At 37.7% G+C, this 25,053-nt stretch overlaps 1 protein-coding gene across 1 annotated transcript in view; it reads left to right on the forward strand.

The window, feature by feature from the left end:
- TTN (titin) overlaps nt 1-25,053 on the forward strand; it is a 317,246-nt gene that overhangs the window by 208,759 nt on the left and 83,434 nt on the right. Inside the window, exons 196-233 of the mRNA XM_089523020.1 lie at nt 649-817; nt 911-1,177; nt 1,925-2,191; nt 2,297-2,575; nt 2,684-3,092; nt 3,205-3,329; nt 3,508-3,774; nt 4,660-4,929; nt 5,182-5,484; nt 5,583-5,885; nt 6,432-6,619; nt 6,709-6,823; nt 7,690-7,974; nt 8,481-8,632; nt 8,750-8,897; nt 9,381-9,558; nt 9,645-9,766; nt 10,135-10,422; nt 10,519-10,815; nt 11,213-11,399; nt 13,062-13,177; nt 13,269-13,568; nt 13,737-14,036; nt 14,131-14,236; nt 15,492-15,688; nt 15,777-16,082; nt 16,199-16,477; nt 16,700-16,999; nt 17,137-17,439; nt 17,552-17,926; nt 18,024-18,326; nt 20,000-20,299; nt 20,392-20,688; nt 20,779-21,063; nt 21,158-21,451; nt 22,400-22,699; nt 23,256-23,564; nt 23,650-23,840. Coding sequence (XP_089379146.1) covers nt 649-817; nt 911-1,177; nt 1,925-2,191; nt 2,297-2,575; nt 2,684-3,092; nt 3,205-3,329; nt 3,508-3,774; nt 4,660-4,929; nt 5,182-5,484; nt 5,583-5,885; nt 6,432-6,619; nt 6,709-6,823; nt 7,690-7,974; nt 8,481-8,632; nt 8,750-8,897; nt 9,381-9,558; nt 9,645-9,766; nt 10,135-10,422; nt 10,519-10,815; nt 11,213-11,399; nt 13,062-13,177; nt 13,269-13,568; nt 13,737-14,036; nt 14,131-14,236; nt 15,492-15,688; nt 15,777-16,082; nt 16,199-16,477; nt 16,700-16,999; nt 17,137-17,439; nt 17,552-17,926; nt 18,024-18,326; nt 20,000-20,299; nt 20,392-20,688; nt 20,779-21,063; nt 21,158-21,451; nt 22,400-22,699; nt 23,256-23,564; nt 23,650-23,840 — 9,480 coding nt within the window. The remainder of the gene's footprint in view (nt 1-648; nt 818-910; nt 1,178-1,924; nt 2,192-2,296; nt 2,576-2,683; nt 3,093-3,204; nt 3,330-3,507; nt 3,775-4,659; nt 4,930-5,181; nt 5,485-5,582; nt 5,886-6,431; nt 6,620-6,708; nt 6,824-7,689; nt 7,975-8,480; nt 8,633-8,749; nt 8,898-9,380; nt 9,559-9,644; nt 9,767-10,134; nt 10,423-10,518; nt 10,816-11,212; nt 11,400-13,061; nt 13,178-13,268; nt 13,569-13,736; nt 14,037-14,130; nt 14,237-15,491; nt 15,689-15,776; nt 16,083-16,198; nt 16,478-16,699; nt 17,000-17,136; nt 17,440-17,551; nt 17,927-18,023; nt 18,327-19,999; nt 20,300-20,391; nt 20,689-20,778; nt 21,064-21,157; nt 21,452-22,399; nt 22,700-23,255; nt 23,565-23,649; nt 23,841-25,053) is intronic.

Here is a 25,053-nt window from a genome sequence, read left to right on the forward strand (position 1 = left end):
ATGGCTGCTTAAATACACATATTGCCCTTAGCTACATAATAAGGAAATTGATTGATTTCAGATGAAAATAAATTTCTGTAATTTTGATAACATATCACAAAATCTGTATAATTTATCATTTGCTCACAGTGAACTTAGCTACCCCCTTTGTAGAATGTTGGTTTATGTTTAGCTTAAAATATTATTCAGTGTTACTGTTTTAATGCAATGAGTACATATAAGATTCAGTTCCTCAATTTTTGTGTGCAAAATTTCATTGAGAGGGTGCGCATATGTGCCTTCAAGTCGCCTCGCAGCTTATGGTGACCCATAAATTTCCTAGGGTTTTCTCAGGTGAGGAATACTCAGAGGTGATTTTTCCAGTTCCTTCCTCTGAAATATAGCCTACAGCAACTGGTATTCATTGATGGTCTTTCATCCCAGTACTAAACAGGGTTGACCCTGCCTATCTTCTAAGATAAATCAGGATTTGAAACCTGGACACTTCACCCTCCCTATCTAGCAGCCCAAGGGGAAACTCAAAGAGGCATTTATAGACACCATTTAACCAAGAGCGTAAAGATCATACAAGATTTCAGTTATTAATTCACATGATAGTACAATATCATTTATCATTTAACCAATTTGTTGTTTTATATTTAAATATAGGCATTGTGGTTCAGAGATGGTGTTGAAGTGCGAAAAGGCAAAAAATATGACATCATCGCTAAAGGTGCCCAGAGGATACTTGTCATCAACAAATGTCTACTTGATGATGAAGCAGAATATGCATGTGAAGCAAAAGGCGCCAGAACTGCGGGCATGCTTACAGTGATAGGTAAAATTAACTCAGGTTTTCCATATGCTTTATGTAAAGTAGTGACAGCTTAATTACAGTTGTACTGAAATGCTGTTTTGTTTTGTTTTACAGAAGAGGAAGCTGTCTTCACCAAAAATCTTCCTAATGTTGAGGCTAATGAAACAGATACTGTCAAATTGATTTGTGAAGTTTCAAAGCCTGATGCAGAAGTAACTTGGTTCAAAGGAGATGAGGAGTTGCCTGATGGTGGCAGATATGAACAAATTGCTGATGGCAGAAAAAGAATTTTGGTCATCCACAATGCTCGCCTTGACGACGCAGCTGCATACAGCTGCAAGCTTCCAAGCACAAAGACAACTGGAAAGCTCAAAGTTCATGGTAAGAAATTTACTTCACTGTCTATCTATCATGAACTATTCACTATGGTTAAAGTGTTCCCACACCTTTGCTCAAACATTGATCTGAATGGAGACTGCAGTCAGGAAATCAGAAGGAGACTGGGAATGGGAAGGGGAAGCAATGAAGGAGCTGGACAAGATCATAAAAATAAAGATATACAACTGAACACCAAAGTTATAATTGTCCAAGCTATTGTATTCCCCCTCACCATGTACGGCTGCAAGAGCTGGATGGTGAAGAAAACGGATAAGAGAAGAATCAATTCATTTGAGATGTGGTGCTGGAGAAGAGTGCTGATGATACTGTGGACAATCAAAAAGACAAACAAGTGGGTTCTTGAGCAGATAAAGCCAGAAATCTCCCTGGAAGCCAAGATGATCAAATGAGGCTGTTGTACTTTAGCCACATCATGAGAAGGCATGACTCATTAAAAAAACAATAATGCTAGGAATGGTGGAGGGAAGTCGAAAGAGGAAGACTGCACACTAGGTGGATAGATTCAATCAGGATCACCATGAGTTGGAGTCAACTTGAAGCAGTTAACAATAAACAACAACTATCTTTCATAAAGAGATGCTGCCATGTGGCATGCAGGCAACTGAGTTAGGCTCTCAGTTTGATTTCCAGTCCATTTTGCTGATTAAATATAAATCAAATTAGCCCCAATCAAGGTGTAGGCAATCTACACCCAATAAAAGACTTAAAAGAATGTCTATCTTTTTTCAGAACTTGCTGCAGAATTCATAACCAGACCTCAGAATGCTGAGGTACTTGAAGGAGAAAAGGCAGAATTTTCTTGTTCTGTATCCAAAGATGCCTTTGAAGTTCAATGGCTAAAGGGTGATACTGTTCTTGAAGCTGGTGATAAGTATGACATCATTTCTGATGGCAAAAAGAGAGTCCTGGTCATTAAAGAGTCTGTTCTGGATGATGAGGGAACTTATGCTGCCATGGTTGGTGATGCCAAAGCAAAAGCTCGCTTGAGAGTGATTGGTAAGCTTTCTGGGCTTTTCTCAGTACATCTGTGAACATACTCTTTTTCTTTTCAGGTAAGGCACTTATAAAAATGTATAAATAATATGTATATTCCAATTACAGAAAAACTCAGGATTGTTATTCCATTGAAGGACCAAGAAGTTAAAGAGGGACAAGAGCTTGTCTTTAACTGTGAAGTTAACACAGAAGGTGCCAAAGCTAAGTGGTACAAAGATGAAGAACCAATATTTGATAGTGCAAAATATATCATAGTCCACAAGGATCTAATTTACACTCTAAGACTCAGAGATGCTCATTTGAATGACCAAGCAACCTATACTGCAGCACTAACAAACCAAAGAGGAGAACATGTTAAGACCTCTGCTACTTTAACTGTGCATGGTAAGTGTTTTGCATTTTTAAGTGATGTCCAAATTAAGTGCTGTTCAATCATGTCCAAATGTTGATAAAATTATAAATCAACCTGTTTTCTAAACTATCCCTTTACAGAGGAAGACCTCAGAATTGTTGAGCCTCTTGAAGACATTGAAACCATGGAAAAGAAGTCTGTTACATTCTGGTGCAAAGTTAACCGTCTCAATGTAACCCTCCAATGGACAAAGAATGGCGAAGAAGTCACCTTTGACCGCCGGGTTTTGTACAAAGTAGACAAATACAAGCATTCACTTATCATCAAAAATTGTGGTTTTGTAGATGAAGGAGAATACACTGTCACTGCTGGCCAGGACAAATCTGTGGCTGAGCTTATTATCACAGAGGCACCTACAGATTTCATTGAGCACTTACAGGACCAAACTGTCACTGAGTTTGATGATGCTGTCTTCAGTTGCCAGCTTTCCAAAGAGAAAGCAAGTGTGAAATGGTACAGAAATGGACGAGAAATAAAAGAGGGCAAAAAGTAGGTGTAATTTCTTTTACTGAGTGCTGGTATAATGTAATTACAACACTGAAGTTTGTTTCTAAGTTCAATATATAATCCTTCCCCCCCCCCCCCCCCCCATGTTATAAAGGTATCAGTTTGAAAAGGATGGAAATCTACACAGGTTGATTATAAAAGACTGCAGACCAGAGGATGAATGTGAGTACTCCTGTGGAGTCGATGATAGGCGATCCAGAGCAAGACTTTTTGTTGAGGGTAGGTTTACTATTTATTTATTTATAAATAAAGAATAATAATAATAATAACAACAATAATAATAATAATAATAATAATAATAATAATGATTTGATTTATTTTTTTCCAGTTTTTAGGGTTTGTGTGTGGGGTTTTTTTTAAAAATAACATAATGCAAATTTCTTTATATTTCTATTAGAAATTCCTGTGGAGATCATTCGACCACCACAAGATATATATGAAGCTCCTGGCTCTGATGTTATCTTCTATGCTGAATTGAATAAAGACAAGGTGGAGGTCAAGTGGCTGAGAAATAACATGATTATAGTCCAGGGAGATAAACACCAAATGATGAGTGAAGGAAAAGTCCATAGACTGCAGGTCTGTGAGATAAAGCCACGTGACCAAGGAGAATATCGGTTTATTGCCAAAGACAAAGAAGCGCGAGCTAAGCTAGAACTGGCAGGTAAGCTTTAGAAGTTTATTCTAAAATAATAATAATAAGGAGAGTATAATTACATGAATATTATGAAGGTTTCCATTCTTTTTCTGTATGTTAATTCCAGACCTTACAAGTGGTAATGAAAAATGCTCACATACAAAGAGGTGAAAATTGTGACACATTAATAGTGTCACACACTATTTTTATAGTGTTTAGTGCTGTCCACCTATGTTATATATGTCTAAGTGGAAAATAGCCTATTTTGCACAATCAGGCCATTGCCCTGTTCTTTTCAGTTTCTACTCCCCATTTGTTTGACTATTAGACATAACATTTTGCTTTCACTGCTGAACATTCAATATATGAACAGAGGAATATATTGTAAGGTTATCTTCTATTCCCGTGCCTAATCCTAAGCATCTCACAAAAACTGTTTTGGAAATTTGGTAATTCCAAAAAGCCAGGTTGGGAGTAGATTCTATAGATGAAGAAGGGAAGGAGGTTGGGTGACATGTGGCTGCTTCATGTTAAATGTAGGCTCTAGAAGGCAATCATGTGCAAGTCTTAAGCTTCTTTCACAGAGATTTGAAAAGCAATACATTTTTGTGGCTTATATTATATTTTGCATTGCAACTTCTGTGTTTGGGGAAATCAGTAACAGGCTTTTCCGACAAAGATGAATTACACAGAGGCAACCAAAGGCCACATAGGTCTCTGTAGTTCATTGAGAAGTGCATGATATAACCCAGTTGTCAGATGTAATTTTGCCCATTGGAAACATATTGAAATGTTACAGTGTATTGAAAAATTCTTATCTTTCACTGCTTTTTTGTGTCAAACATATACTAAATGTGTAGTGTATGAAAAATATTTTTAAAATCCTCCTTTTTTCATTGCTATTTTCTTTAGCTCCTCCAAGAATAAAGGCAGCTGATCAGAATCTTGTGGTAGATGTTGGACAGCCATTGACCATGACTGTTCCATATGATTCCTATCCACGTGCAGAAGCAGAGTGGTTTAAGGAAGATGAAACCTTGCCCACTCAGACTGTTGATACAACCGCTGAGAGTACTACATTCAGAATTTATGAAGCAAAGCCATCACACAAAGGAAGTTACAAAATTATACTTAAAAATAAACATGGCCAAGCTGAAGCACACATCAATGTTCAAGTTATTGGTAAGCTCTTCACTTCCTGTAACCTTGTCCTTGGCTGAATTTTTATTTGGTTTTGTGTGTCTGCTGACAGCTGGTTGTATCCAAAGTGCATATTAGTAAAAAGGAAAAGGCAAAATAGTATAAAGGCAAAATAGAACAAGGAAATAGTATGAACTACATTCATGCATCTCACTGAGTGACTACTGTCTGTGTCAGATCCAAACTACATCCTTATTTAAGTAAACAATGTGCATTTTTCACTTTTAATTTCAGATGTCCCTGGCCCAGTTAGGAACTTGGAAGTCACTGAAACATTTGATGGTGAAGTCAGCCTTGCCTGGGAAGAACCAGAAAGTGATGGTGGTAGTAAAATCACTGGCTATGTTGTTGAAAGGCGTGACATCAAGCGTAAGACCTGGATTTTAGCAACTGATCGCGCTGACAGTTGTGAATACACAGTGACCGGCCTTCAAAGGGGAGGAGTTGAGTATCTCTTCCGTGTGAGTGCGAAAAACAGAGTCGGCACTGGTGAGCCCGTTGAAACAGACAAACCTGTTGAAGCAAAGAGCCGATTTGGTAAGAATCTGTTCAAATGCCTTGATGAAAGTAAATTGTTCTTTTGAAAAGGAACAACATACATTTTAACTTACACTCTCACTCTCTCCACCTTGCAGAGGTTCCAGGTCCACCTCTCAACGTACAGGTTGTTGATGTGAATAGATCAGGTGCAACTCTTACTTGGGAACCACCAGAGTACGATGGAGGGTCTCCAATTACTGGCTATGTTGTTGAACTGCGTGATAGAGCTTCCATTAAGTGGGAGCCAGCCATGACCACAGGAGCACATGAATTATCTGCAACATTGACAGATGTGGTGGAAAACAAAGAATATTTCTTCAGAATCAGAGCCCAAAACCAGGTTGGAGTTGGCAAACCTAGTGCATCTACACATGCAGTGAAGATTATGGATCCAGTTGGTTAGTATGCAAGTTGTAATGTGGTAATTTTCCATGTAATCTTCTGAAAATAATGTTTGTTTACAAAATATGAGCCCAGAAAAGATGTAAGATAAGTAAGGAAAGGCAGGAGCAGCTGCACAAAAACTAGATGTTTATTATTTAACGTCTCAAAAATTCTGAGGAATTTAATATCAGAAAGTGAGAATAATAATGGTGCCATATAAACTCTAAAAAGAGAGAGCAGTGTTTTAGATGTTCTCAGTATTCAGTAATGTCACATTATAATCCACTGGTTGGGATTAGCAAAACAGTTTAGTGATACTCAGAGGTCTACAGACTCACAAAGTTTTGAGTTTTCTTTCTCTAAAGAGCAGGCCCTTATGTCACCACTTCCATTTGCCATTCCTCACAGTTTCAAAATTGTAGTTGGCATTTAACTTAAACCTAACTCCACCACCACTCAGCTTTATGGGACTATCTGCTTAGTTACTTGAATTCTGGGCAGCAACATCTCCTCTCTGAAGCAGGCAAAATCTAAATCGTGAAAATTATGCTATTTTACAGAGAGACCAAGTCCTCCTATTAACCTTGATCATTCTGATCAAACTAAGTCATCTGTGAAACTTACATGGGAGCCTCCTATGACAGATGGAGGCAGTCCAGTTATAGGCTACATTATTGAACGACGTGAAGAGGGCACTGACAACTGGGTCCGCTGCAATCCAAAGCTTGTACCTAATCTTAATTATAAGGTAAGGTGTTTCTTACTGAAGCAAAAGGCTTGTTAAGAATTCTTTTTAATGGTAACAAATAATTACAAAAATTAATGCTGTCTTTGTAGGTAACTGAACTCAAACCTCTAGCCAAGTATTATTACAGAGTATCTGCAGAGAATGCTGCTGGCATATCAGATCCAGCTGAAGCTATAGGACCATTGACTGCTGATGATCATCATGGTAAGCAGAAGTCATTTAACATAGGCCTGAAATAGACTGGTGGAAGGGGCTTCTTGAAGCCGCTCCTTCTGAAGGTGGATTGGGGCTGGGGCAACCACATGCCATGGCCCCAATCTACCTTGAAGCCACCCAAAAAAAGGAGCGGCAAAGAGCCACTCCATTTTCTGGTGGCAAAAAACCAGTTTGAGCCCACACTACAGCCGGCTTCATGACATTCCCACAGTGTGCAGCATCTAAACGCTATTTTGCCAAAGCATCACGAAGCTGCCCCGATATTAACAGTTGGGTGGCTTCCGGGCAGCTTAGGAATATATGGCTTCCAAGCCACCCAGAAGGCAGCTTAACATGCCAGTATGTTCCATCTCTTTCTTAGGTGGCTGCTTAAAATAAAATCTGTGCGCCATCACATCATTTGAGATTGTTAATACTCATTATTAAAAACAATGTTGTTGCTTTCATAAGGCAGCTAGGTACCCACACCATTCCATTTTCAACAGTGACATTCTAAATTAAAACATCTTCACTTTATAACAAACAATTGCTATACCCAAATGGAAGAAAGCCATTAACATTCCCTATTCACTTTTTATATTGCCAGTGTAATCTGATTGTTAAAAAGTGATATTATTATGAGTTTTCAACAGTTAAAGCAGAAAGCAAATACAGTCATGCTTCCAGTAGAGATTATACTAAAGGCAGTTTAGAGATACATCATTTCTGGAAATGTTGAGGCCCTGGAGAATTTTGAGGGAAAATTGAACATTTCGGGATTTTTTTCATCTTTACACAACCTCTAATTTTGTTGCTGTTATTAAAAAAAATAAAGTTTGAAATATTAATTGGTATGATTGCTGCTTATGTTTTAGTTGGACCTACAATGGACTTAAGTGGATTTAAAGATGGGCTTGAAGTTATTGTTCCAGAACCACTCAAAATACGTGTTCCTATTACTGGCTATCCAGTACCAACTGCTACATGGTCTGTGGGTGACAAAGTTTTAGAACCAGGTGACCGAGTGAAAATTGAAACTACTGCTGCTTTCGCGCAACTTATTATAACACCAAGTGAACGGCCAGATAAAGGCATTTATACGTTGACATTAGAAAACCCTGTGTCATCTGTATCAGGAGAAATTGATGTCAATGTCATTGGTAAGCAATCAATCTTCCGTTTGAATTTTAATGTACAGCTATGTATGTACTCTGACTAATTGTTCCATGTTTTTAATTTATTTTATATGTTGTGAATTTAGTTTGGCTAGGTGTCTGGACTTTAATAAAGAATTGAATTGATATATACTGTATTTTTAATAATTATCAGTTACTATCAGTGATCAGTTACAAAAAATTGTGTTGCATGATAAATAATACTAAGGAAATAAGAAATAAGAAATAATATTAATATTAAGGAACTTTAACTTCTGTTGTATCATTCCATTATTAAATTTTATAATATAAGAGATACTATTTCTATTAATAATTAAGTTTATTAATTATTGTGTGTAATGTATGTAATGAAACATTTAAAGTATTTTATCAAATAAATAAAAATATATTATAAACTATTAGTTTTAAAATAAATAAATGAATATATGTTAATTGACTATTGGCCTATAATATAACAATTGGATTATAATATGACACTTATACATTTTTAGCTCGCCCAAGTGCACCAAGAGAATTAACAGTTGGAGAGATAACTAGGAGCACAGTACAACTAACATGGGAACCCCCTGAAAATGATGGAGGAAGTCCATTAACCGGCTATATTGTTGAAAAACGTGAAGTGAGCCGCAAAACATGGATCAAAGTATGTTTTCCTGTCCAAAAATAATACATGTTGTTTTATAGTTTCACTGTGTAATGCTAAAGATCATAGTAAGTCTTTTTTCTGGTATGAAAAAAATGGAACCTCTTTTCTTTTAAGGTTATAGACAATGTCCTTGATCAAGAGTTCACTGTCCCAGACCTCGCCCAAGGAAAAGAATATTTGTTTAGGGTTTTAGCATGCAACAAATGTGGACCAGGAGAACCTGCTTACATTGATGAACCAGTTAATATGTCAGCACCTGCAAGTAAGTATTCTTTAGTACTTGCTTCCTGCTTTTGTATCTCTGCATTTTATGTAATAACTCAAGCTGAGTCCCACAAGATGCTATGCCTGTGGGAGAGAGGCAAACTGCACAGTGTGAATGAAGAGTTTTGCATCTTTAAATAAGCATAAGAGAAACTGAAGCCTGGATCCAAAAACATGCAAGTGGAGCTTACAAGTTTCCTCACCTCTACTTTACACTGCAGTCTTTTGCATTTCCTCAAAAAGCCCCTCGATGATCAGAGATCCTCTAGAGTAGCATGGGATGCAGTTAATGTGACTGCTAAGAGAAAGTGGGATCAGAAGGAATTGGGATGCCATTTTATGCAAAAGGAAGTCCCTTTACATTCATGCCTGACAGTATTCAGAAAAGAGAGGCCCAAAGGCAAGAAAGTCTATACTTCATGCTATTATAAGATCTTATAGATTTTTCTTCTCTCTTCTCTTCCCCCCCCCCCCTTTACAGCGGTACCCGATCCTCCAGAGAATGTTAAATGGAGAGATCCAACATCTAAGTCCATTTTCCTTACATGGGAGCCACCTAAATATGATGGTGGCTCACGTATCAAGGGCTATCTGGTTGAAAAATGCCAGCGTGGCACTGACAAATGGGAGCCTTGTGGTGAACCTGTTATTGAAACAAAGTAAGAATTTATAGTGCAAGGCAAAATTTTGCAAATTAAACAATTATATTTAACAATATTATTAACTTAAATTTTATATTTGACAGATTGGAAGTGACAAAACTTAAAGAAGGGGAATGGTATTCTTATCGTGTTAAGGCTCTAAACAGGCAAGGAGCAAGCAAACCAAGCAAACCAACAGATGACATCCAAGCAGTGGATGCAAAGGGTAATTATTGATTTCAGTTACATTAAGATTTAATTTGTAATCTTGAAAATACCAAGGACGTTTATCTGTTGTACGCATATGTATACAGTGCACTTGCACCAACTACAGACTTGCCATCCATGGATCTGAGCTTCTGCAGACATCAATCCCTAGCTTTTCAATGGACACAGGTCCACGCAACTGCATGTGTGTGCACAAGCATGCACACATGCCCACTGAAAAGAATGGGACTTCTTTTTTTCTTGCTATCCACAGGTGGATCCGGAATGGATCCCCCCATGGATAGCAAGGGACTACTGTATTTATATAATGTTGCGCTGCTTGTAACGCATACTTTTTAACACAGTCTTAATTCTCTCTAAAACCAGAGCCCCCAGAAATTTTCTTAGATGTGAAACTGCTTGCTGGACTCACTGTCAAAGCAGGAACTAAAATTGAACTGCCAGCAAGAGTAACTGGAAAACCTGAGCCTCGGATTACCTGGACAAAAGCTGAACAAACCCTGAGACCTGACAAAAGAATATCAATTGAAAGCAAACCTGGCCAATCCATTGTCACAATAACAGACAGCAAGAGAAGTGACAGTGGCACCTATATTATTGAAGCTGTAAACACCAGTGGTCGGGCAACAGCAGTTGTTGAAGTTAATGTTCTAGGTATGCCAGTTTTGTTTTTATACTAATAATAATTCTGTGTTTTCCTAGTTTAATATTTGAATAGAAGAAGTTCTAATTATTGTTATGTTTCCACAGATAAGCCTGGCCCACCAGCTGCATTTGATGTCTCAGAAATTACAAATGTATCTTGCTTTTTGACTTGGAATCCTCCTCGAGATGATGGTGGCTCCAAAATCACAAACTATGTTCTGGAACAAAGAGCTGCAGACAGTGAAATATGGCACAAACTGTCATCCACTATCAAAGATACAAAATTCAATGTTACAAACCTAACCCCTCTTAAAGAATATATCTTCAGAGTTAGTGCAGAAAACATGTATGGAGTTGGAGAACCAGCCCAAGCTGATCCTATCATTGCTAAATATCCATTTGGTAAGTCTGCTTACTTGAACAACAAGGCCAGCTGTTGCAACATGACAGCAATGGGGAAGCTACTGCAAACCATCACTAGGTGGCAGCTACTCCAGATAATGGATCATTTTGTAGGTACCACTTCACCATTCAAATCAGTCCCTACTGTCATGTTGCTTCTCTCCATAGTATTATTGGTGGCATGGAGATATGCCTTGTACTAAGTGCTCATCGTCTTAATAAGCTGATACACATAAACATCTTGCCAAAGGGGTCCCCCATAAAGAGTAACTTTCAAGCAGCTTCCATATGGTAGTTGTTTCAATAGACAGCACATAGCTACAGATTAGTTGTCTTAAATTAGCACACAAGTTGCTAATATGTGAACAATAATTACCATTTTTACTTCTTTCATCAGATACACCAGGTCCACCGACAAGAGTTCAGCCTGTTGAGATCACTAAAGAGTCCGTAACATTAACTTGGGCTGAACCAGATGATGATGGTGGAAGTCCTATCACTGGTTACTGGGTTGAAAAGTTTGACCCTGATCAAGATAAATGGATACGATGCAATAAAATACCTGTTAAAGATACAACATTCAAGTAAGACAATTGTATACATGTACTGTTAGATAAAATGGTTCCAGATTAAAATTAAGTCATTTTTAGAAATTAGATCACTTTTACATACCTTTGACTCAGGATTACGTATTTGAATAAATAACTGGTGCCTTCTAAGAATGCTAAATAATTGTCTCACTTTTAGGTCGATGTCAACTGGAAGAGTTTCCTTTTCTAAATCCTATTTAAAACTACAGTGGACTCTTGTTATATGCTGGAGTTTGATTCCAAGATCTGTGTATGCTCAAGTCCCATTAAATATAATGACTAGGGCCTGTTACAGACTGCCAAAATAAAGCTGCTTGGGGTCTCTTTGGAGGTATGCTGTTTAAATGATGCATGCATCCTAAGAATCCGGAAGCTGCACCAAAGCTGCACTCCAGTGCTTAGGAATGGAGTGTGGCTTTGTCGCGACCTCCGGACTCTTAGGACCCATGCATCATTTAAATAGCATACCTCCAAAGAGACCCCAAGCAGCATTATTTTGGCAGTCTGTAACAGGCCATAGCAAAATGGTGTCCCTTATAAAAAATGGAAAATCAAGGTTTGATATTTGAAAATTATACTTTTTTAACATTTTCAAACCGTGGATGCCTGAATCTGTGTATAAAAAAAAACTGTGTATAAGAAGGGCCGATTTTATCTACCAATTACACATAGGGCCTGTTTAACAGCATAACTGACTACAATAGGCTCTCCATATCCACTGATTCTGTATCAATGGATTCAACCATCCATAGCTTGAAAATATTCATGCACACAAAAATGTACACAAAGCAAACCTTGATTTTGCCATTTTATGGTACACCATTTTACTGTACCATTGTATATAATGGGACTTGAGTATCTGTGGATGTTGGTATCCACAGGGGGTCCTAGAACCAAACCGCAGTGGATACCAAGGGCCAACTTTATTAAATAATATGTATGACAAACCAGCACAGTCACATGAATATACTGAATGAGTAGTGTGGTTGGGGCCCCTAAGGGTGATCCTTTGTCAGTGCAACAGTTCATCGGTCTGTCATTGATAGAAAAACTTCTCAAAATAGGACTAACGCAATATTCTGTCATGTAGAAGTCTACATTCCTAATGCAATGTGTATTTCTCATACGCAAGTATTAAATTTGCCTGTCTCCAAAATGGCACTTTTACTATTCTATATACAAGTTTTGATAGTGAAAACTGACTGTCTATTTCACTCAACTTTGTTGCTATCCTGTTACAAACCAAATGATCAAAGTGTTGGTCTTCTTACATGCATAGATCTTCCACAATTCTGCAACCCCCCTAGTATGTTTAACATATCATTCAGATATATTCATCCTTAAAATTATAAACAGTAATTACTAACTAATGTTACAGTTATATAGATTTTAGTACACCTGTTCAGTGTCTCAGGCTCTATAATAGAATGCAGTGAAGGCCAACATACACACAAAGAATATCCAGATTTGCATAATAGTGAATAATAATGTATTTATGGCAAACGCAAATGTATTTTTTTTACTCATGTGCGATAATATAGACTAACTTATGTACAGTATACTCTTGTGCTAATAGTAATGATCAATTTTGCCGCTGAGCACTGTACAGTATTAAAGATTTATTGAATGTATCATCATTTTCATCATTATTTTCAGGGTAAAAGGTCTTACAAACCATAAGAAGTACAAGTTCCGTGTCTTGGCAGAGAATCTTGCTGGACCAGGAAAACCAAGCAAAGCAACAGAGCCAGTCTTAGTAAAGGATCCCATTGGTATGGATATATATATATTTAAATGAGTGTTACAATTTAATCCAAATGGTTATATTGCGCTCTCAAATCTTAAATTTCTATTTGTGTCCAGATCCCCCATGGCCTCCTGGAAAACCAACAGTAAAAGATGTTGCCAAGACCTCATGTTTCCTGCAGTGGACAAAACCAGAACATGACGGTGGGGCCAAAATTGAGTCATATGTAATTGAGTTGTTAAAAACTGGTACAGATGAGTGGGTGAGAGTGGCCGAAGGGATCCCCACACCAGAACACTTCCTCAAAGGACTGATGGAGAAACAGGAATACTCCTTCCGAGTCAGAGCTGTGAACAAAGCTGGAGAGAGTGAACCTAGTGAGCCCAGTGATCCTGTGTTGTGCAAGGAAAGATTAAGTAAGTGGCTCTTTGTCTGATTTACAGTGGAACCATTAAAACATTTTAAAATGTAATTTTACCCTTTGAGCCATAGTTTTGTGGACTTCTCAGTGTTTCTTTCCAATGGTCTAAATAGTATATGAAATCCAAATCAATATTATATGTTTTTCTTTAATATTTTTATAGATCCACCGTCACCACCTCGATGGCTTGAGGTCATTAATATTACTAAAAACACAGCAGACCTTAAATGGACAGTACCAGAACGAGATGGAGGCTCTCCTATTACGAATTACATTGTTGAAAAGAGAGATGTGCGGCGCAAAGGCTGGCAGACCGTTGACACCACTGTAAAGGACACCAAATATACAGTGACACCTCTGACAGAAGGCTCTCTGTATGTGTTCCGTGTGGCTGCAGAAAATGCAGTGGGGCAGAGTGACTACTGTGAAATCGAGGACTCAGTTCTTGCTAAAGACACCTTCAGTAAGTTCTCAGTGCACAAGTTTAGAAATCAGTTTTAACAAAGTTGCAGCTTTTAAATCTCTATTTTTCCTAATTACAATATTATTTATTTTAGCTACACCTGGAGCGCCATATGCACTTACACCAGTTGAAGTGACAAAGAGACATGTTGACCTGAAATGGGAACCACCTAAGAATGATGGTGGCAGGCCAATTCTAAGGTATGACTTGGCTGAAAATAGCACAAAATCTGCAGGTTGAGAGTGGGTGGAAATGGATTATTAAATCAAAAGTTCCCAGATTCAGAGACCTGTGTTTCCAAAACAAATAGGTTTTGGACAACAACAACAACAACAATTTCTTATTCAAATTCAGTTCAGTATATCAATTCAAAAGACAAATAAGATAAATACATATTAAAACAATCCACATTTAAAATTAATCATTTAAAATTAACAACTTAAAAATCATCTGGATAAGACTGGTCTTTAATGCTCTTTTAAATTTGGACAGCATATTCAGCTGTTGAATTTCTTCCAGTAGGTCTCTTCTGGCAGGTCATTCCACAGTCTATGGGCGGCTGAAAAAAAAGGCCTCTACATGACTGTTGCCAACCTAGTCCTAGCTGACTGGAGTAATGTCCACCAGAGGACCTGACTGTACTGGGTGGATTATATGATGACAACAATAGATAGCAATAGAAAACCTAAGTATGGAGAGTAAATAATGTCCCATTAGAGATTACCAGCAAAATCGAATTAAAAGTCTTTCAACCATAGGGTGATTCCTCCCCCCTTTGCACTAATGCTATTGTGCAATAAATTTTAGGGCAGTATCATGTTATAGTTTTTTGTGGGTTTTTCAGGCTATGTGGCCATGTTCTAGAAGAGTTTATTCCTGACATTTCGCCAGTATCGTGTTACTTTCTCACATAAACCACAATATAATTTTGTGTTCTATATTCATCTAAAGTGAGAGTGCTAATTATTAACTGAACTGTGAATCTAAAGAAAGAAAAGCCCTTTGTAAAAAATGTTGTGAGATAAAAGTACTCTGTCCAGATCAGAACACTTGAGAGAACTGTGAAATAAAAACTGACTTGATACAAATGGCACTGATTTGCTAGGGAAGATGATCAAACCATTTTTTAAAAAAAGGCTATTTGAGAGCCTGTTTCATACACGAGCATACATACAGAACTATTCAACATAGAGAGCTCTCTCTCCACCTGAAGGGAGGCTCACTTATTTGTGTCAGCACTTAAGGGATTTTATATACAAAGAAGTGCACAGAAAGGGAAAAATTGAGTGGAGAATCCTAAAATGTCTGTTAACTTCATTATATATATTTATTATTTATTGCATTGGTGTTGTTTCTTATCTAAATATTGTTGCTGTTGTTGTTTTTAAAAAAGTGGTCTCTGATTTAACAGTATGGTTTTATGTACATTCTAAAAATCCTCTCTTCTTCATACAGATATGTTATTGAAAAGAAAGAGAAGCTGGGCACACGTTGGGTGAAAGCTGGCAAAACAGCCGGCCCTGACTGTAATTACAGAGTAACAGATGTCATTGAAGGCACAGAAGTACAGTTTCAGGTTCGTGCTGAAAATGAAGCTGGCTGTGGCCATCCTAGTGAACCAACTGACATCTTGGCAATAGAAGACCCAACAAGTGAGTGACCATGAAAATTATAATGAGGGAGATCAATGTTATACCAAATGGTATTGTAGAAAATAACATTTATTTTTCATTCTGGCAGGCCCTCCTTCACCTCCACTGGAATTACATGTCACAGATGCAAGCAGAAAACACATTTCAATTGCTTGGAAGCCACCAGAGAAAAATGGTGGAAGTCCTATAATTGGGTATAATATTGAACTCTGTGAAGCTGGAACTGAAAAATGGATGAGAATAAATTCTCGACCAATCAAAGACTTGAAGTATAAAGCAGAAGAAGGCATTGTACCTGACAAGGAATATGTGCTCAGAGTCAGGGCTGTCAATGCTATAGGAGCTAGTGAACCATCTGATATCTCAGAGAATGTTGTTGCCAAAGATCCAGACTGTAAGTATATTGCTTTCTAAATAAAATCATAAAATAGATGACAGTGATGACATTATTTTGGATGCACTAACTGAAATTATTGGGGGGGGGGGCTTTTCTTTTATAAACAACAACAGGTAATCCAACTGTTGATATAAAGACTACAGACATTATTGTTGTTGAAGGTGAAAAGTTAACCATCCCAGTTCCCTTCAGAGCTGTCCCATCTCCAACCATTTCATGGCATAAAAATGGAAAGGAACTTAAAGCAGGTGACCGAACAACAATGAAGAGTGACTACACCTCTGCTCTGCTTGAAGTAACAAATACTGTACATGCTGATGCTGGTGTTTACACTATTACCTTGGAGAATAAACTGGGTTCAACAACTGGCACAGTCAACGTCAAAGTAATAGGTAATTTATTTTTCATGTATTAGAAGACTTGTTAATCAGACTCATAATATCCAAGTATCTCACAATGTAAAGTGGAAAAAACCAACTAGTTATTTGCTTAGGCATCTGTAAACCTAAGGAATTATAAATGGTATACATGTGTGAAATTTCTGTTAAATATATTTTTTCAAGCCTCTTAGTATTGAGTTAATGCTAAATGTGTACATATTGCTCTTTAATTAGGTTTGCCTGGACAATGCCAGGATATTAAAGCAAGTGAAGTAACTAAAAGCTCATGCAAAGTGACTTGGGAGCCTCCAGAATTTGATGGCAATACTCCCATATTACATTATGTTCTGGAACGAAGAGAAGCTGGTCGGAGAACATACATACCCGTCATGTCTGGTGAGAACAAACTGGCATGGAACGTAAAGGATCTTATTCCAAATGGTGAATACTACTTCCGGGTTAAAGCTGTCAATAAAATTGGAGGAGGTGAATACCTTGAACTGAGAAATCCAGTGATTGCAGAAGATCCAAAGCGTAAGTTCTTATTTTGTTGATTACTCACATTATAGAATGAGGATATAGATAATCCCTCTGTTTCTTCTGTTTACATGTATTTTATCTTTGTGCGTTTTCTTTATGCCTTCTATTTATCTGTACTTTTTAATGTACAGAACGTCCAGATCCACCTGTTGACCTTGAGACTCACAATCCAACATCAAAATCAGTAACCCTGACATGGAAGCCACCATTGTATGATGGAGGAACCAAAATAATGGGCTACGTTCTGGAAAAACTGCCTAAAGGTGGAGAGAAGTGGGAGAGATGCAATGACTTCTTGGTTCCTCTTCCGACTTACACTGTAAAAGATCTTGAAGAAGGCAAAGAATATCAGTTCCGTGTCCGTGCAGAAAATGCTGCTGGTGTCAGTGGACCTTCCAACACCACTCCACTTATAAAAGCTGTGGATCCCACTGGTATGCTTCACACATTTTCCCTCTTTCCTTTTCATTTTTATCTGGATATATGCATTTAATATGTATACACTAGCATGAAATGTAAGCATAAACAATGGTTTTATTGTTACAGAGGCTCCAAAGGTCTTCCTTGCTGCGAGCTTGCAGGATGGCCTTGAAGTGAAGCAAGGTTCTGATATTCCACTTGAAGCACAAATTTCAGGATCACCATACCCAGAAGTATGTTGGTTATGGAATGATGAAGTTATTAAACCTACAGAAATTAAGAAGAGGGTTACCAAGACGACAAGGAAGAAGAAAGGAGAAGTTGAGGAAGATGAACCTTTCCATTTATCCATACCAGAGCGTTTGACTATCGATAACAGCAAAAAAGGGGTGTCATTCCTGTCTGTTCGTGACTCGCTCAGAGCAGACCATGGCACATATATGATCCGCGTTGAGAATGATCACGGGGTTGCAAAAGCTACATGTGAAGTCAACGTATTAGGTACGTCCTTATTCATAATGTGCTTCACATTTTCCCCTTTAATACTGACAAAGTGACATGTGCAAAATTGTACTTATCATTTTTATTTAAAAAACAGATACACCTGGACCACCCCTCAACTTTACCTTTGAAGAAGTTAGAAAAAATTCTATTACTTGCAAGTGGGAACCTCCTCTTGATGATGGCGGAAGTGAAATATTGAATTATGTCTTGGAAAAGAAAGACAACACGAAAGCTGAAATTGGCTGGGTTACTGTGACTTCAACACTTAGGCACTGTAAATTCATTGTACCCAAACTGATTGAAGGAAAAGAATACATCTTCCGTGTGAAAGCTGAGAACAGAGTAGGAGCTGGCCCTCCATGTATTTCAAAACCTGTTGTAGCTAAAGATCCATTTGGTAAGTCTTGAATTTTATCCAAAGTCTACTCCATTTTTGTCTGACATTTCAGTGATAATCATCATCACCATCACTTTATTTTTAAAACTTTATACTTTAATTTGTGGAAACTTTGTTATATCAGTCTCAGATTGATGGTTGTAAAATGTGCCACAGTAAACCTGCATACTTTATACTGTTGCCATGAAACAGCCTCTGACAAGCTATCGGTGTAGGTTGATAGGTATTAGATAGGAGATAATGGTGCACTGATTTGATAAGAACGTAATTGACAAAAAACATGTTCTAAATTTTCCTAGCAAGGTAGATAAAATGAAGGACAATTCATGCATATGTACTGTGAAAGAATTACACCTCCCCCCCCCCCATCTGTGGTCCCTTTCAAACAACTATAGTTATAACACTATGATTCCACTTTTACTGCCATGGCTGCATTCTACAAAATCCTGGGGTTTGTAGTTTGAGGGAACGCTAGACATCTCTGGCTGAGAATTCTAAATACCCTTCCCTAAACTGCAAATCATAGGATTCCATAGGATGTCACCATGCTATTTAAAGTGGAATCATAGTGCTGTAACTATGTAGTATGAAAGGGCTAGTGTATCCACAAACTCCACCTCTGTTCTACATCACTTTCAGGCAATAAGATCTGTAAAATTCAGGTTTTTTTTAACAGAGCAATGCTTACTTGTGGACTGCAGGGAAGTGAATTGGGCTCCACTAGTCTGTGCACTTTCCAAGGGCCAATATATATACTAGTATGTATAAAGGGCCCAGATTGGATTGCAGCAATGGTAGTAAGGGAACCAACCATTTACCCAATCTAGCTCATGCCCATTCCTTTACCATCCCATTTTCACCCTGAGTAATAATTACAATTATATTTATTAATTCTGTACTATGAATTCTGTCGCTTGCTGTCATTCTGACCCCACATGAAAATGTGCTTGCCCACTAAAGCTTTGGGGGACAAATTGGTTTCACACCAATCCTCACATGTACATGGTTTTAAACTATTTTAATAAGTTTTAATCACTCTATTTAAACTTGTTAAATTGTTTGATGTGTTTTTAACCTTTTAAAACTATTTTTATTGCTGACATTGTTTTAAATTAGTCAGATTAGTATTATTCTACGCCATGCTGGGATCTTTAGATAGAGGGCAGGATATAAATATTTAAACCAAAAAGTAAGCAAATAAATATTCACAAATAACTAGGAGTAGGTGCTATAGGAATTGATGGTACTGGCTTTCAAGCAATCTTGAATAAGATTATGCTGCAAATTTCAGCTGAACTCTCAAAGTAAAGATGTGGCAGGAGAGAATATTTGAAAGTTATCAAATATATTCCTTGATAATGCAAGTGATCTCTGTATCTATCAAATTAAAATTTATATCTATATAATTTGGCATGATCTGCTAAAATCCTAGGAGCCAGCATGGTGTAGTGGTTTGGGTGGACTAAGACCAGGATTTCAATTCCTGCTTGGCCATGGAAACCTACTTAGGCAAGTCACACTCTCTCAGCCTCAAAGGAAGCAAAGGCAAACCCCCTCGGAAAATATCTTGCCAAAAAATCCCCATGACAGGTTTGCTGGGGAGCCATAAATCAGAAATGATCTGAAGGCACGCAATAGTAACAACTAAAATCTGCATATTTCCTTTTTGATAGGTCCTCCTGATGCACCTGATAAGCCTCAAATAGAAGAACCTTCCGGCAATAGTATGTTGGTTAAATGGAATGAACCTAAAGACAATGGTAGCCCCATTTTGGGATACTGGATTGAAAAGCGTGAAATTAACGGAACTCACTGGGCTCGCGTGAATAAAGATCGTGTGAATGCCTTGGAGTCAAGGGTTGAAGGACTACTGGAAGGACTAACTTACGTTTTCAGAGTCTGTGCTGAAAATGCAGCTGGCCCTGGCAAATTCAGTCCCCCATCAGACCCTAAAATTGCACAAGATCCAATATGTAAGTTATAGAATGTGAGATATAAGCAATCAGTGTAAGAAAGACAGTTTCTTATGTCCGTTCATGCTAAATACTGTGTTTGCTTTCTTTAGTGCCACCTGGTCCACCTATTCCAAGAATTACTGATACAAGTTCTACAACTATTGACATAGAATGGGATGCTCCACTATACAACGGGGGTGGTGACATCACTGGTTACTTTATTTACAAGCAGTTTATTGGCTCAAATGAATGGTCACGTTGCAATGACAAAGCTATTAAGGTGCGAAGCTATATTGTTAAAGGAATTAGAGAAGGTGCAGATTACAAACTTCGTGTTACTGCTGTTAATATTGCTGGAGAAGGACCTCCTGGAGAAACAGAGCCTGTGACAGTTGCAGAACCTCAAGGTACTGTGATTATTCCATTTAAAAAAATGTAATATGAAATAATTCATGAGGTGATTAATTAATCAATGTACTCTCTTTTTCTCTATAAAGAGCCTCCCACTGTTGAACTGGATATCTCTGTCAAAGCTGGTGTTCAGATACTGGCAGGTCAAACCCTTACACTTCCTGCTGTTGTGACTGGACGTCCTAAACCTACAATTGAATGGACATTAGAGGATGGGGAAGTTGACAAGGAACGCGCTGTGATTGAAAATGTTGGCACTTCGTCTGTCCTGACAATAAAAAATGCACTCAGAAAAGACCATGGAAGATATGTGATTACTGCAACTAATGAGAGTGGTTCAAAATTTGCTGCAACCAGAGCTGAAATATTTGGTAAGAAATATGACATATAGCGAAATTAATGGAGGGAAAATACTTATATTTCTTGAATACTTGAATTAAATGTCATGTCTCATGTCTTTTCCAGACGTTCCTGGACCAGTTACTGACCTACATCCTGTAGTGGTGAATAGAAAGATGTGTCTTCTTAATTGGGACGATCCCAAAGATGATGGAGGAAGTGAGATCATTGGCTTCCTGGTAGAAAGGAAGGATGCCAAAATGCATACATGGAGATTAGCTGTAGACACAGATAGATCTAAGTGTGATATTACAGGTCTTGTCGAAGGGCAAGAATACAAATTCCGTGTATTTGCCAAGAACAAGTTTGGGTGTGGACCACCTGTTGAACTGGGACCACTCCTTGCTGTTGATCCCAAAGGTAAAGTTTTGTTTTTATTAACCATGAAAGCACTTCTGGTTAGATTATTCATCTTTCAGTGCCAAATGTAAGACTAATACAGAAAAATATTTTTAATATTCTTTTGCAATTATAACTATCCTTTTAAAAAAAATTTTTTTTCATAAGCTGGACATGGGGCCTATCCATTCCAGAAGACTTCCAGTACCGAGAGAACTAACTTAGCATGCCTTGGGGCTAGGGTAAATATTTGTGGTGCGAATGATACCGTATATACTCAACTATACGTTGATTTCATGTATAAGTCAAGGACAAGTGTTGGGGCTGAAATTATGGGTTTTGCTATCACCTGTGGATAAGTCGAGGGTAAAATTTAGGGGCACATAGCAATGGATCTAAAGGATGAAGCAAAGCAAAACAATACCAAATAACTTACAAAACTCCAGCAGACATAACTCTTTGTGCTAACTCTTACGACTGGATGAATGAGAGAATAGAGGGGGTCAGTGCTTTATATATTATACTCTTGCTTTTCACCGGGAGATGGTTCCTTCTTTTAAATAAGAGTTAAGATATGGTACTTAAATTGTCCTATGGATAAGTCAACTCAGGTTTTTTGGGGTCAATTTTTGGACCTAAATTTCTAGACTTATACATGAGTGTATATAGTAGATTGAGCTCTAGCTGCTTCAACACAAATAGCTCAAACCAAGCCAGTAACTGTTTCAGAAAAAATGCCCATAGTACTTTGTATATGTTCCTTCAAGTGTCTACTCACTGATATATTTAAAGTGTGCATAATAAAGAAGAGTCTTGTTTCACTACAAAATGAAAAAAGATATAAACCAGATAAATAAAATCATAATTTAAGCCTTATGCTGTACTACATAAATGTATCATAAGAAAGCAAACTTTCCAGTAATATCTGTATGTATTAAATGTGACTGTATACCTTTCTTGTCACAACAGGTCCTCCAACTTCACCTGAGAGGTTTATGTACACAGAGAGAACAAAATCATCAGTAACACTAGACTGGAAGCCCCCTCGTAATGATGGTGGCAGCCCCATCATTGGTTATATTGTTGACAAGAGAAGGCATGACTCACCCGAATTTGAAAGGGTCAATAAGAGACTTTGCCCGACCACATCACTCCTTGTTGACAATCTTGCTGAACTGCATATGTATGAATTCCGAGTCAGGGCAGTCAATGAGATTGGAGAAAGTGAACCGTCACTGCCTCTTAATGTAGTTATACAAGATGATGAAGGTGGGTCTCTTTAAAAACCTTCTAAGCTATAATTAAAATGTTTGCTGGTCTTCCTTGGTGTTATGCTATCCAAATCTACATTTAATGGGATCAGCTGAAGACTGTAGTGAGGTCTGGTATCCAACCTGTCAGTTAGTTTGGGTCCCTCCCAAGCTCTTTGAATTTCTGCATTGACATCCTGAACATTTTTGTGGCAGTTTGGGCTAATCAGAAAACTTTGTTTGTTTGTTTTTCCAGAAAATTGCTGTATTGTGTCCATTTTGGATGGAACTAAGTGTGAAATAATTTTTACAAATTGTAAATGCTGCCAGTCATAACAATTTTATTATTTGACTCTATCTCAAGAGTTATAGAGTAATAAAGTTTAACAGTGATGCAGAACAATAATTCAGTTAATTAATTATCAGATTAATAAAAATATTAGCAAATAATTGACATCAACCCTGGCAATGCTGGGTAAAAATCGTAATTTCTCTATAAGAGTGTAAATCAGATTTGTTTACTATAGGTTCTCTTGTATTTTAACCAACTAACTTTATACTCATTTTTTCCCCAGAACCTCCCACAGTGACATTGCGCCTGACTGTTAGGGGAGATACTATCAAGGTAATGGCAGGACAACCAGTCAACATTCCTGCGGAAGTGACAGGTCTTCCAATGCCAAAGATTGAATGGTCCAAAGATGATGTTATTATTGACAAATCAACAGATGCCCGCAAGATCACCAAAAAGGAAGAATCTAGAACAGAGGCAAAAACTGAACTCAGCATGCCTGCAGCAGTTAGGGAAGATAAAGGCACATATACAGTCACAGCTTCCAATCGTCTTGGCACAGCATTCCGCAATGTTCATGTTGAAGTATTTGGTAAGTGTATGACATTGCTTAAATTATAAAAGTTTTTTTTTATTACTCTCAAGAGGATGTTAATATTGAAACTGGTTTTATTTAGATCGTCCTTCTCCACCAAGAAACCTTACAGTTTCTGATATTAAAGCTGAATCTTGCTGCTTAACTTGGGATGCCCCACTTGATAACGGTGGAAGTGAGATAACTCACTACATTCTTGAGAAACGTGATGCCAGTAGGAAGAAAACTGAATGGGAAGAAGTATCAAGCACTGTGGTGGACAGACGATATGGGGTAAAGTTTCCATCGTTATGTACAGTCTTTGATTGAAAATGATAAATGTGTAGTTACCTAGATTGATGTTACAATGCCCATTGTCTACATTTTTTTCAATATTTTCTCATAGTACCCTGAACATCAATCTTAACCTGATACAATTCAAAGATATAAAAGCAGTATGTAGAGAGATCTGGTAGCACCTTTGAGACTAACTGAAATAAAGAAGTTGGCAGCATGAGCTTTCATACACTTCAGTCTACCTCAGATAATTTGAGGAAGTAGACTGAAGTCTACGAAAGTTCATGCTGCCAACTTCTTTCTTTCGGTTAGTCTCAAAGGTGCTAGAAGATCTCTCTACATACTTATCTTAACCTGTTCCCATTAGTCTATATACTCAAAAATAGTGGTATCCAGAACTACTGTATATACTTGACTATAAGATGAGAAATTTGTGCACAAAAATTGACCCAAAAACAGGATCCATTTATACATGGGTCAATAGGTGACAGATGAGCTGAGGAGGAGAGGGAAAGGTGGGGTGTTGCCCCTGAAGCCTCTCCTGAAGCCCACTGTCTTTCATGGGAATAGCTGAGCTAAGGAGGAGGAGGAGGAAGGGCATGAACTCGCTCTTCAAGCTTCTTTTCCAGCCCAGCTGTCTTCTAGGTTTTACCCTCGACTAATCGACAGGTCATGGCAGAATCCTAAAATCTGACCTCGACTTATATATGAGGTCGATTTATAGTCAAGTATATACGGTATACATAGTACTCCAGATGACCGTCTTAAAAGGAATTTCATGTCTATGCCATGGTTTTATGACAAGCTAAAATGTTTTATGTAATAATAACAGAAACAGTAAGTTAATATTGAATGTTAATCTGACTTTTTACAGTTGATTTATTTCTGAATAATATAAAATGGTTTCTGAGATTAGCTTATAGGGAGAGTTGGTAACATAGGGCCCACCAGATCCTATTCAATTCCAACTTCATCAGCTGTAAAAAGCATAGCAAATTATGAGGGAAAATGGGAGAATTATTGAGGAACCCAATTTGGTTAACATACCACAGGACTGTAAAACAATGGAGATTATCGCACAGGCTTTATCTCATTGTTTTCTCAACGGGATAAACACATGTTTAGCTTTAAAGATGGGTCTTACCACATTCTCCCATCTGCAGCCCATATGTAACCCGTGCTTGTCTCATGGCTTTTCAAGCATGGGATT

The sequence above is a fragment of the Sceloporus occidentalis genome, unplaced genomic scaffold, assembly GCF_023333645.1.
Source record: "Sceloporus occidentalis isolate IW3139 unplaced genomic scaffold, rSceOcc1.0.p SCAF_4, whole genome shotgun sequence".
NCBI classification, from domain to species: Eukaryota; Metazoa; Chordata; class Lepidosauria; order Squamata; family Phrynosomatidae; genus Sceloporus; species Sceloporus occidentalis.